Source organism: Anser cygnoides, chromosome 1 (genome assembly GCF_040182565.1).
Source record: "Anser cygnoides isolate HZ-2024a breed goose chromosome 1, Taihu_goose_T2T_genome, whole genome shotgun sequence".
NCBI lineage: Eukaryota > Metazoa > Chordata > Aves > Anseriformes > Anatidae > Anser > Anser cygnoides.
In genome coordinates, this window is record NC_089873.1 from 39,698,324 (window position 1) to 39,712,371 (window position 14,048).

The 14,048-nt window shown below is 37.7% G+C and overlaps 1 protein-coding gene across 2 annotated transcripts in view; it reads left to right on the plus strand.

Annotated features, from left to right (window-relative positions):
• The window catches only part of LGR5 (leucine rich repeat containing G protein-coupled receptor 5), a 92,364-nt gene that overhangs the window by 40,790 nt on the left and 37,526 nt on the right, over positions 1–14,048 (plus strand). For both annotated transcript variants that reach the window (XM_048065417.2, XM_048065416.2), the window contains exons 3-4: positions 9,887–9,958; positions 11,641–11,712. In XM_048065417.2, the coding sequence (XP_047921374.2) occupies positions 9,887–9,958; positions 11,641–11,712 (144 nt within the window). The remainder of the gene's footprint in view (positions 1–9,886; positions 9,959–11,640; positions 11,713–14,048) is intronic.

Genomic DNA, 14,048 nt, shown 5'->3' on the forward strand with positions numbered 1-14,048 from the left:
ATTCTTCTCTTCTTACTATTATGGAACTTGGTAGTAAATATAAGAGTGCTGCAGCCATAGTCCAAAACTTTTTGGAGAAATTGGGGGGAATGCTAATTTACTTGAACATACTTTGGACAGGATGCTCAGATACCAAAGTCTTTCCCAAAGAATAATCTGCATAGACTTAGAAACCTCCAAGGCAAAAAAGTAAAAATACCTGCAATGGACATGCACAGCAGAAGTAAAAATAGGGTGTCACCTAGTGCCTCAAACCGTCCCCACACGTGTCCTTCTGATGTCATTTAAATATCAGTTTTTTGGGTTTTGCACAGAAGTTTTTACAGGAGCTGTTCCTGGTGGAAATCGGCTTGTGCCATCTCCATCAGTGAATTTCTCCAGAACTGTCGCTGCTAAAAGACTTACAATCCCCGAGGTAATTCGGGTGCTACATATAGCTGGCACATAAGTTGTGAATTTGATTTCTTCCCTTCATACCCACATATCACATGCAGAGGTGATCTGTTCAGAATACGCCGCTGTGTTCAATACTCAGTGTTTATCGGTGAGCCCTATCTGTCACCAGCCAGGCAAGCAGCCAGGGGCACATCGTAAATTCCTGTGCTGTAGGACAGACTTTGGTGATAATTCAGGGCCGGGGCTCCACAGCTTTGCTTTGAGATGGACAGGGAGGCACTGAAAGCCCTGAAGTGCACCAGTCCTTTTGAAATTAACCATACACCAGTAAAAACAGTGAGAAGGTATTTATGCAATTAATCAATTGGAAGCAACTACAGTAGTTTTCTCCCCTGGTTTTTACATATGCGGTTAGTTTGATTTGCTAGAAAAGAACAAAGCCAAGCAGGGAAGATTCGTGCTGCACAAAATGACAGCTTTGCATTCACCAAAAAGGGCCCCGATGGTTCTGGAGCTGCCACCGCCTCTGTTGCGGTCCCTTTGATGCCTTTGATGCCACCAAGCTGAGGAACAACAAAGAGATTTACCATGTGGCTGTGTCCCCCTCTCCAAGCTGCCCTATTTCTGTGTTATCTGTAATGACAAGATGAGTAACAAAAAGAAGACAATGTGGCAAATGCCTTACTAAATGAGAGCAGCTTGCACTGCTTGTAGAACAGTGTGCTGACAAACAATTACTCTTGCAGTGTTAATGCAAGTTGCATGGAGCAACCTTGACACTGCTCTGCATCTGGAGTGTAAAGGGGCAGAAGGGGAGAGGATGAGGAGAACAAGGTAAAAGAAAAGTGAAAATAGTAGGATACACATGCAGGTAAGAACAATGAACGCTCTATGTCAGTATTCAAGAAGCCTTGTCAATAATGCTGCATTGCTCTTACTGAATGCACATTAAGTATATTTTCAGCTTGTAACTTGTAAGTGCTTTCTGGAACTTGTGATTTTTATCCAGCAATATTCATTAGGAACTAGTTTACACTATCAAATAAAGTCACAGGAAGAGCTTTTCGTGTTTCACGATCGATACAGATAGTGAAATTATACTTAATTAACTTAAGTGAAACTATGCTTTATTAAATGTGCCATGTATCTGTAGATCCTGAGGCAGGATTTTAATTTAAGTCTTACATGTTGTGCATGTACTGCAGTAGCAAGTATGCAGAAATAATCTTTTGTCAGTGGAAATTCGACCTGTTTGTAGACTGCTTGATTTCAGAGCAGTGATTGATGCTGATACCTATACTGTTCATTTTTCCACTTGCTTAGGATTACAGATATTGAATTCACCCTATATTACATCTCTATCTAATAAGTTAACAAGCACAGTTCTTATCTCTAAGTTGTTGGTAGGTTTTGTTTTGTTTTGTTTTGTTTTTAATTTCCAAACAGGGCTAGCAGTAATTTCTCCAGTAGTTCTTTGGTATTACTTAATTGCTTGAAAGACCCAGACTAGGAAATGTAATGTATCTGACCTACCATTGGTTGCTCCATCTTGCTGTAACATTTAAAGTATTATAACAAATTGAAGATTATTCTGGGACTAGTGATTTGGTGACAGCATTCTTCAAATGTGGCGGTAAAGTTCTCTCTTTTATTGCTGGTATCTTTGGAATCCACTCCTGGAAATCAACGTGGGATTTCCTGGCTGATGTTGGAGTATCTCCTAACAACTCGCCGTGCTGTAAGTCAGAGGGCAGGTACCCAGCCGCCTGTGTAGCAAAAGGCCACTCGCTGTTAGAGCCCTCTGGAAGGGAGCTGGCTGCTGCTGCACTGAGAGCAAAGCGGTTTGTTCTCAGCGCTGGCCTTGGACACCTTCAAGAAAGGAGAGATCAGTTGTCCTTAGCAGTTGTTGGAACACACTGTTGGATCATGCCAGGTGCAGAAAGAGGCTCTCCCTTTTATAAGTGGAGAAAAAAATAGTACATTTTAGACCACATCCTTAACTGACAAAAATCTAAGATCTCTTTTATCAAAGCCAGTTCAAGATCAAATACACACTGATTTCATTCCAACTGCTTGAGGTCAGTTGGAATTGCTCCAGTTTACACCCTCTGAGAATTTGGCACATGCATTTTAAAAGGCAATTAGGCCCTAAAGCAAGAGCAAACTGTGTTATATTTGAATTTCCTACTAAACTGTAAGTAGCAATAAGCATAATGTACAGCACAATTATGACTTGCACACTCCCCTCCCCTTTTTTAAAGAAAGGAGAGTATCTTTATATATTTTTTCTTTGATCTCTCTGAGCATCGGATTTTTTAATATATCATTTGACCCACATTTCTTTTTATATTACTGTAATGATTACAGTTTTAATTAACATGACAGATTGAAATATAAAAAGATAATTAAAACATAGAGTAACATTTAAATTCCTCATCTAACAAACTAATTCTTCAAAAACATTTTGAAAGATATACACTGATATCATACATTAATTAATTAATAATTAGCACAGTAATTAATCACCCATCAATTCATACATTTCTATTGCCCAAGAATAATCATTAATAAATATAAAATTGAACTCTAATCTCGCTTTTTAGTTGACTTCTGGATATGTGTCCGTATTATCAGAGCTATTTCAATGTGATAAGCAAGAACATTTAGTGTTATCTATTTAATGATGTGTATGTAAACTGACGAAAGCTATAATCATAGAAATATATGTGATATATTCCGTATATATTTTTATAATTAGACTATATGTAGGTATAGTGTACGTGTTGTGTACAAGTCTTTGGTTAAGTTTGACAGTAAAGAAAATCGAAGCAAAAGATTCAAGATGAGTAATTCTTCCCTAAATAATGGCTACATTTTATATATATCCAGAACAAGGTTTTTAAGAAAAAAAAAATGAAATGTGCATTTTTGTGTTATGCTTCCACATTGTATCTCCAGAAACTGCAGTTTCCTTTATTGCAAATGTGGATAGTAGTTTTGGTACTAGTGCTAGTGCGACTTGTAGGAGAAGAGGTGAATCTGGCAGATACAATACTGAGACACGATGCAGAAATGAGTCCTGTTTCTACTTATGTCAACATAAATTTTTTCACAGACATCAATGGGACTAAGATTTCACCACATATCTTCATCGGTTACTCAGAACAATTATGGCAGTTGGAGAGGAGGGATCAGGTTTTAAGGAAAGAAGTTTTGAATTACAAAAGAGGATTTCTTATCTGTACCCCAGGTATAAAAGAGACAATACACAATTTCATAAATGTTAAGGAAATTCTCTATGTGCAACACTAACGTTTTAGCACCAAATTCAGCAACATTAGTACCACAGAGCAGCAGTAGTGACCCAGCTGTAAGGACTTTTCACTGTCTCAGGCTTTCTATACTTCCAATTTCTATTCATAAGAACAAAGATTTTTTTCACCTATTTTCTTTCTTCTCTAGGTTTGTCTCTATAATTCCTTTCAATTTTCTGTTAGCTGCAGAATATAATGTAGCAAATAAGGAATGGAACATGTTTTCAGAGTAAACAGGTAAATGCAAAACTGAGTTATAATATTATTGATGGTAACCTACCCATTTTTAAACTTACATTTACATATATGTATTTTTATATGACCAAACTCATAATGTCATTGTCTTGGTACATGCACTCTTTGTTCTCATTCCTCAAATACAATCAACAAAGTAATGATCAGAAGTAAAATGCATAGTCAAAGGGAGATAAATGCCAGATAGCGGGGAATTATTTTTGTTGATATCCCTCAATATCTTTGCACAGTGAGAGATGATTTTGAGTTGCACTCATAATTACATTATGTATAGAATATTGAAATACATATGAGCAAATGGCATGAGGAGTGATTAAATATAATGCAGCAGTAGTGATTAAGGGTCTTTAGTCTATGATATGTAATCCAATCTTTATTAAAGGACATGCATTGGCACCAGCCTAGGACCATAATCTGGTATTGCTACGGTAGATTACCAGCATCATAATGAGTCCAATATATTTATTTTAAGTTTGATTGTAATGAGGTCCTACTTAACTGTGTCTGTTCAGAAGGAGAATTAAAAAAGAATTCACTGGATTCTCATGTCTTAACAGTGCAGCTTAACTCTTCTTGTAATGCTTATCCCTGCCATACGTTGAGCCATACCAAGATGCAGAGTACCATCTCTTCTACATTTCTACACCTTGCAGGGTTTGATCAGTCACTTCTTCAAGAAAATTCCATTGTGCTAGTCTTGTTAGAACACAGCATGGGTGTAAATTAATATAAATGAATGCTGTTTCAAAAGGAGATGATTATCTTCCTTTCATATCTTTCCTATGATTTTGATACTACCAGATTTTGAAATACACTATATATGTTTGTTCAGCATTTTTTGGACTAGATCTTAAAAAAAGAAGAAAAGCAGCCACTACCCATATCCTACTGTCACTATCTGCTGTAGACAGTGAGGAGTAGCTAGGTTAGGTTTGCAACAGTTTCTAGTAGGTAGGGAAAAGGTGCTTTTTTGTTAAGTGCCACAGCTCATTAGCTGTAGAGAGAAGACTTTTTAGTGTTTGAAGTCCATGTTACATCCCAGCAGGTAATGAGAAGAGGCTTGGCACCAGGCAGCACTTGTTTTGATGCAGAAAACACACACACAATGCAGTTTTGAGTTGGTGAAAAAAAATCTTGTACTAGAAATGAAAATAGTTGACTGTGTTCAGTCACAACTGTTTATTTGCTTCTTTCTGAGTAACGAAGCTGTTCTTTTCAGACGTGAGCAACAGTAGATGGGAAACAAAAAGGTTCAGATCATTTTCAAAACTTTCCATGGGTGCCTCATTAGTTGCGTTGTCTTTAGGAATGTTCTCCTGATGTGGGGACCACCATTTCTACGAATTGTGGTACTGCAGGAGAAGTCAGAATACAAAATAAAAGGGATAAACAGATGAGGAATACTCAGAGGAGACACCAGACCTGCCTTTTCTTAGATCTGAGAGCAGGACACAAACCTGACCTGTAGCACTGCAACCATTCCAACATTGAGCAGAGTTTGCCAGCTGGGCTGAACAGCACTGAAACATATTTTATAAGTTGCTGCCATTTGAGAGGATAGAGGCAACATGCTTTTCTGTCAGCTCATTTATTTTACATCTTTCAGAAAGAAATATGCAGTAGCATAAACACTTACACTGTGCTTAAGCCAAAAGTAGCCCAGTATCTTGTCTTCAAGAGTGTCAAGTAGCAGGTACCAAGGGAAGCATATGGTGACACATGCCCTTAAGTTTTCTAGCCTCCATTAATTTGCAAGAGAAATGAAGCAGCATAAGTAAAATCTAGTTCTAAACTATTGCAGCTTTAAAAATGTGATCCAAAGCCAGTAATACTGTGTACTATTGATTACCTTTTCATTAAAGAGATGTGATGCCTTTGAGCCTGCATTTATTTAATGTGATACTTCCAAAGTAATAAATCTCAGAAATGCTGGAAATAACAGTGATTATTTTTTTAAATTGAAATTCAAAGTACTTCAAATAGTGGAAGCCAGCCATTTGGTTATGTAAGTGCTACGAACAAGCTAGCTCGTTCCTGCTCTCAGAAATCATAACTAAATGCTGAACTGTAGAGACAGACGGGATGTCCATCCTCATCTGTTCAGGGAAAGCAATATCCATCCAGACTGAAATCAGTACCCAAAGTCCATCCAAAGTTCAGTAAAAGTACTGGGCAGCTTCCCTCAAATAGTTTAGTGTAATGGAAAACAAAATCCCTGAAATGGAGAAGAGTAAACTCTGACAGATGCTTGATAGATACCTGTAGTGTCAACAAGGGGATTCATTTTCCCCTATGCCAAGACTGAGAAAATAAACATAGTAATAGCAAGAAAAAAGCCACAAGGAAGGCATTAAAAACGTTGGGAACAAATAAGCCAGACTGAATGAGCTTTGCAGTATGTCTTAAAGATCTGGTGTGCTAACTTTCATCCAAGAATATTGAAAGAATTAGATAATGAGCCCAATGAATCATTATTGCTTATTTTTTCCAAATCACACAATGCTGGGGAATTCCAAAGAACTGGGAAAGGAAGATACTGCTGTTGTGCCAGTGTTCAGAAGTGGTCTCATGGAGCATCCTGGGAGTGGATAGGTGGTTTGCCTGACTTTGATTCCATGGAAAGTCATGTAAAGGGTGTTGTGAGAAAGAATTTACTTCGGTAACTGCAGGTCAGACAACATCATTATGTAGAAAATAAATGTTGCCAGAAGTCTACCTTTCCTGACACTGTCAGTTTGCCTGGTAAGAGAACGGCACAAACACACATGTATTTTGTCATTTGCGATACATTTGATTTAGTCCTTTACTGGAAGGGGATGGCCTATACATGATGAACATGATCCTCTGCTGCATAAGCAGAGAAGTATGACATAAATTATACTAATCACTGTCTACAAAATCAGTGAGAGCTCTTTTCAAACTGAAAAATAATCAAAGCAGAACTACAAGAATGACCAGAGGTTTGAAAAACTCAAGAGTAAATGCAGCAGCTCTGAATACAAAACCATGTGGTTTCCTCTGTCTGAAGTGTCTGTACGAGACATTTAATAGTCGAGAAGTTGTGATCTAAAAGGAAAAGAAGCAGAATACGAAACAAGATTAGGAATCTGAAAAAAAAAAGGCACACACACAAAAAAAAAAAAAAGGAAGGAAGGAAAAATTACATCTCAATTTAACAATGCAGGAAACTATCATTCAAAACATCTCAGGAACATGGTTCAGCATCCCTCGCTTATACCTGTCTGTCAGCTTCAGATATTCCTCCGAAAGGTGTTGGAAATGGGGCCATGCAGAAGTCGTGCTCTTCGGGTGGTACATTGTGGGTGGCCAGATAATCCAAACGGACCTTACAATCAGAATGACAACAGTTTACTTTGGCAAATCTTCTCCCAAGGACAGGGTTTTTTTTGATACAAAACCTGACCACAAAAGGAAACAGGAAAAAAAAGTTAAATGAAAAAATTCTGGCCATCAGAGACTAGCTTAAATGCAACCCAGCGCAGTACAGTCTCATTGAAACCATGCTGAATGTCAGTGAGACACGTAGCATGTGCATGTATAAGTATGTCTCTGTGCATATGTATTTCTTTCTGACTATATGAGATATGCATCACAGGTACCATAAAACCATTTTAAAAATTACAACAGTCCATTTTCAAAAAAAAATAAATAAATGCCAAATATTAAGGCTTACCACAGAAAGACACAATGATGCTCTTAAGCTGGGAGAAGTAGTACACAGTGAAATAAAACTTTAAAGTTGGGCAGTGTCCCAATTGCATTGCCACAGTCCTGCATTTGGAGCAGGAAGGAGCATGCTTACCATACCAGCGTCCTTCTCTAGGAGCTCTTAAAGGGTCTGATTTTCTTAGCTAGCTCTTTTAATAAAGAACAGTCCAGTTCCAAGTGGCAGTGTGAACGTGTGTGTGGCAGTTTGCATCGCAACAACTATGAAATTCACTGCAACATGGCCATTCTTAGGAAAGGATGGTGGCCTGACAGAGCACCAGCTTGAATCTTTGGAGATATATGGGTTTAAGTCTCTGCTCTTTATCGAGTTTTCCATATGACACACAAAGCAGGCACGTTTGTCTGTCCGTGTAAACCTCAGTACCTGTACCTACTTTTTTTTTTTCCAGTAAAGTTTTGCAAGCTCCGCACTTTCTGATTCATGTCCAGACTCATACCCAGTCCTATCAGTAAAATAACAGCGCAGAAGGTTGTTGAGGGGGTTAAGTAGTCTATAGTCTTTCCAAAACTCCGTATCATAACTGAGATCAGCATTAGAGAGGTCCCTAGCCTCTGCTAGTCTGTGATCTGCAAATGGCGTTTATTTTCAGGGAACTGATCTGGCATGCCTAGCCTAGCACACATAGGAAGAGCCACAGGTCTATCACCCAACAGGTGTGTGTGTGTACAAGGAAGGTCCTTTTTCACAGATCGAAGATGCCTGAAAAGTGTTTGGAGTTAGCATCTGGAATCACATTTTTTTTCTCTGTGGCCAATTTTTTTTTTTTATATGATAAGGATATCTAGGGAGGTGTGCCCAGGACCCTGTAGTTAACTTGGGCCAAATAAGCTCCAAAGGAAGACAAATTTTAGGAACCAGTTGGTGCTCCATCTTTGGGATTGCAGTTGTAAGCACCTGGCTCTTTCCACAAACAGGATTAGCAACTCTGATGCCAACTTCGATGTTGTAGGTTCCTCTCTGGCAGCTCAATACCTAAGGCATTTTGTCTGGTCTTTCCTAAAGGGCCAGATGCAAAATCACATGTCAGCTCAGCCATCCCATCATCTGGCCTGTGGTAACTGTCTGCAATTTCGATGTGCAATATAGCTGATGTGAAATTTCAACTAATTCCACTTGGTTTAAGTTGGTGTGCAAATATGAGGGTCAGATCATACCAACCCACAATTGTGGCCACCTAAGAGCAGACAGTATGGCTCTACTGACACACACTTGGGGGAACTTGACTGGGAATCTGACCTCAGCCAGTCAGTTTTCCAGCTGTGGAACAGGTATCATAGCACATTCCTGCTGGACTGGAATGTCAGGAGGCTAAATACAAGATGCTCTGGAGTTCCACTGATGGGTAACATACCAATGGCAGTGCTTCACATCAAATACGGAATACGGAATCTCTTCCATAGGCACAAATCCTACACATTGCTTTTTTTTTGCCTTTTTTTTTGCTTTTTTTTTGCTTTATTTTTTTGCTTTTTTTTTTTTTTGTCAGGGTAATGTGCTTTACAGAGGTATTTGTTGTACTTACCTCGGTCTGTAAAGTATTTTCTGACATTCTGAGATGGAGGATGCAAAAGAAATAGGGAAAAAAGCCCTACAAGTTTAAGCAAATACACTTTAAGACAAACTATCACAAGTCTGTTCACAGGGAATACTGTGATTGCACCAATACAGAAGTTTTATGTGTTGTTATTGTAAAATGAACTGTAATCACTAGTACATGAATTTATTTTGATATTATGTGTACATCTGTTAAATGCACAGCTGGGTTAGATGTGCACAAATACTGTACATGCACAATTCCAAGAGTGCATGCCTGTAAGTCTAATGATGCTATTGCTGTCAGTGTACCTGTATTTTTGTTACTGAGGCTCTAATGCTTAAAAAGAACACTACGAAGAGTTAGATATGCATTTTAAACCATAAGCTTGATTTATAATGAACTTGCATTTTGTTTCTGCAGTCCAGCTGTCAGTAAATCAACTGTACAGTTAAGGACTCCTCTTGATTTTTTGCTTTTAAAAGTGTATTAATGACAAAACAAGGCTCTTAAACTACTGCCTCTGGCATCAGTCGTTCAAACATAGCTGTGTTGCACTTTTTAACAACCAAATTAATTCCACATGAAGAGTAGAAGTATTCACTCTTTTTTCTTTTTCTTTTTCAAACTTTGCAGACGTCTTGCAGGAAATGGCTTGACATACATTCCTAAGGGAGCATTTGCTGGCCTTTTCAGTCTTAAAGTGCTGTAAGTAAACTGTGTGTTGTTTGATATATTTCTGATTTCCTAAATGCTCCAGGGAACTAATTAACCAGTGAAGTTTTGATCAAGTAAATTACATATTTTGATCAGCTCATTTTGAACAATTCAGCTGAAGTGAAGATACATATGAACATCATTAAATCTTTGTTTTTTCATATAGAAAATATCCTAAACACAAAGGTTGGAAAACATTAATGGCATTCTAAAAACAACTTGCTCATCAAGTAGATGTCTCTGTACAATATCAAAGGTAAAAATTGGTTCAGTTAATAGTTTCTTTAATTGTCTCAAAATTTCTGAGTTCAGGTCTAAATACCTTTGGACTTTTCATGATCACACAAAAGTAGGGGTAAATTGCCTTTTCCTTTTCTTGAGAGCTGGGGTGGGGGAAGTCATTATTGTAGAACACAATGCAATTTAAAATCCAGTTCTTATTTTGTACCTTGTTCTTTGCAATCTAATTACTCTAAGATAAACTGTTAAAAATGACTAGACCCTATATTACTTGGAGTAATAACAATATATACAGTTGATAAAAAATTATTAGCAGACCAAATCTCACTATATAGCTACTAGAGGTGATCTTTGCTTAAAGTAAAGTTCATAGAAATTGTTTTATTAGCAAGAATGCCAACCTCCTAGACAGTGTCAAACTAAGCCAGATGCTGCTATAAAAATATACAGAGCCCTACTGCAAAGATACGTAAATGGGAAAGAAGTATGAAGGGCTTCCCACTCCCATCTACTCTAAAGTTGGCCAGCTGTAGCTCTTGTTGGCGCAAGGAGCTTTAAGCCTGCCAAAAATGATTTCATATACAATGTCCCAATATGCCTCATTTTGAAGACATGCACTACATCAGAGTCGCCCAAATACAGTCCTTTTACATATATGGGAGTTGGCCCAAACAAGGTTATTAGGCAGTGTGAATGGAACCACGCTCAAAGTGAAGGAAAGTTTCTGCTGGAATGAAAAATTATTTTTCTGTCTTTGCATGCTAAAAGATGACAGCTTCAGAAAAGAGGTCCGTCAGGTCATTGCAAGCAACCTTTCTTTTGAGAAAATTAATTTAATTGGGAAAGGTTTATCAGTTCTTACAGAGTTAAAATTTTTCGAACCAAATCATGAACTCCTCATACATTTAAAAATCCTGATGTCCATAGTAGCATCTTCCCGAGTCAGAATTTCAAGACTCAATCCTGCAGAGCTTTATCAGAATAAAACACTGAAGTATTGCAGAAGAAAAAAGAAATCAATACATGAGGATCACAGAATCACAGAATTGTAGGGGTTGGAAGGGACATCATCGGGTCCAACCCCCAATGAGGATGACAATTCCAGAATCACTGGAGGCAATTAGGAGCTCAGACCTAAAAAACCCTATCAAAAGCAAATAGATTTGATCTATTAACTTCCTCACCTGCTCTGAAAATCCCACTTAAAGCTGATGGGTAGCTCTTAACAAGGCTATTATGCTACAGGTATTTGGTTTGAAGAGAACTAGAATTTTGAAAAGGCCAGGCGAATGGAGCATTTGTGTAAATTGTTCCTTGCTTTTAATCTTCAGGTAAAACCAGTACAAAGGAGGTAAGCTTAGAAGAAAATTTGCAATAGAAAAAGAATAACTACTGTGTTGATTCTGGTTTTTTTTGCGCTGCTCAAAATGTAGGATGCTGCAGAATAACCAACTACGCCAGGTTCCTACTGAAGCACTCCAGAACTTACGCAGCCTGCAGTCTCTGTGAGTATACTTGATAAATCAACTTGTAAGCCTACATTAACAATAGTATATAAAATTACCTATTAATTACCTGTTAATGTCACTCAATAACATGCTGAACCAACTTTTCCTTTTAACTCTCTTTGAGTTCCTTTTCAAGAGAATTGTACTCTCAATTAAACATCAAAAGTGACTGATTTCATTCCAGTAATTTCATGACACTGGTGGCTTCTTTGCAGTGTTATAAACTGGTTCACCATCTGAGAAGACACTCCTTGCCCTGCAATACTTTCTGGGTCAAGAATATGGTCCCTTGAGCACTGGTCTTTCCCATGGTTTCTAGTTAAGATTCTTTACAGGTGAAAAGAAAGAATCCCAAACGAAACTCTTGTGTTGTTTTTTTTTTCGTTTGCTGTAATTTTTTTCTTTTTAAGCAATATGGAAAATATTATTAACTTATGAAACAAAGTGTACTAGAGGATGCTTAATTATATTCTGTGCTTCAGGCTGGTCTCCATATTTATTGTTCTTGACTGTGCCGTTCTGACTCAGTCCACAAGCTTCAGTTTTAACAGAACTCCTGCCAAATTTCCTAGACCAGGAGTGAGGATTGGCTGCTTCATGGTATGAATGAAATTATTTTGATGTGCTTCTGCTCTATAACATAAGGACAGTTGTACCGCATCATGCTAAAAGCTGACCTAGCCCAGTATCCAGCCTTCAACAGCAGATGCCAAAGGAAAACTAAAAGGTCAGGAGAAGAATATAATAATACTCCCTTGGTAAACTGTCCCATCTGCCAAAGCTTGGGACTCAGGGACTCACTGAACAGCTTCTTTGAACTCAATAGCTCTTAAAGGATTTTCTTTGTGAGTTTGTACAATTGCTTTCTGAGCCAATGTAACACCCATTATTTTCTATGGCAGAATATCTGCTGATCAGCTAACTCTGCATAGTGTGGTGAACTACCTCCTCTAATGTACTTGGAACTTACAATCACTCTTGATGGTAATAGATGCTGATAGATGTAGGACTAAGGTGTAAACAGTTGTTGTACCCCAGATTTTATAGACTTCTATCATATCTCCATTAGTCATTAATGTTAAATTGTTTCTTATATGGGAGCTGTTCCCTGCATCTTGTCATCCTTGTCACTCTGTACTGAACTTCTTTCCAGTTCTTTGACCATGGATTTGAGACAAGTCAGGGAGGAATCAGACCTGCACAGAATACTGAAAGTGTTCACACACCCCAGACTTGTAGAGAGGAGTTATGGATGTTTTTTATTCACTTTCCGGCTAACCACCCAAAATTTGTCTTGTTTAAATTTTTAACCCTTAGTAAACACTAAGCTATGATTTTCACACTTATTACAACTTCAAGACCAATTCATAGCATGTTTATGGATACTCAGAAGTTTGTCATGTCAAGTGGGAATTGCTTTTTCCCCAGAGATGTGACTTTACATCTACCTCTACTGAAATCCCCCTGCCATTTTGTTGTTCAGTCAATTGATTATCATTAGTGCCTTGTACTGCAATTGCAGTTCACATTTTCCAACTACAAAGACATTCTTGTTGTCTCAATGCAGGATGCAGAGTAGATTCCATTTCTGAATTACCCACAGAATTTCATTTTCACACAGTATAAAAAAAAAAAAAAAAAGGTGTCTAAATTTTCTAAAGTATCTACCAACCTTCTACAGGATGAAGTATCTAGATGATTTAAGATAGCCAGGCACGTTCTTCTTTGGACATACAAAAAGCATCAGCTGGTCAGCTGACTGTGTGCTTTAGTTGATCACCATATATTTTCACAGAACTACTTTGAAATAAGATTATTTTCCTGTAGTGGTCATCAGAGGTCATTAGAGAAGTTCAAGTAACTATTGCAAAAAATGTTGCTACAGTGTGCAGTGATTACCACATCATTGGTCTAAGAATGACAAGGGTAGCACATATACCAAGCTATCTAGTCTGGTTACAGTTAAGATACTTTGATTGGGAAGCATACTGTGCTAAACATGCTGTCTTCTTTTTTTGTGTGTAAAGAAGTTCTACCAGAAAGTTAACATCTTTTGCATACATTCAATTCAGCCAAAATCTGAAGAACAGAATTAATGAAATGAATTGATTTCTAGCAAAATTTTGTCATCTGTGTATAACTTACCACTACACAGGCTCACATTATTCTGTTTTAGCTCCCAGGTGCCTATGTCCGTCTTGAACAATATTTACCTCCTTAATATACAAAGTATTCGTTAAGGTTTGTCAAGGTGAAACAGCCTTAAGAATTAATTATCTTATAATTGTTATTTGGTCAGTGCCTTTTTTCTTTATTGACCAGACACAGACTGA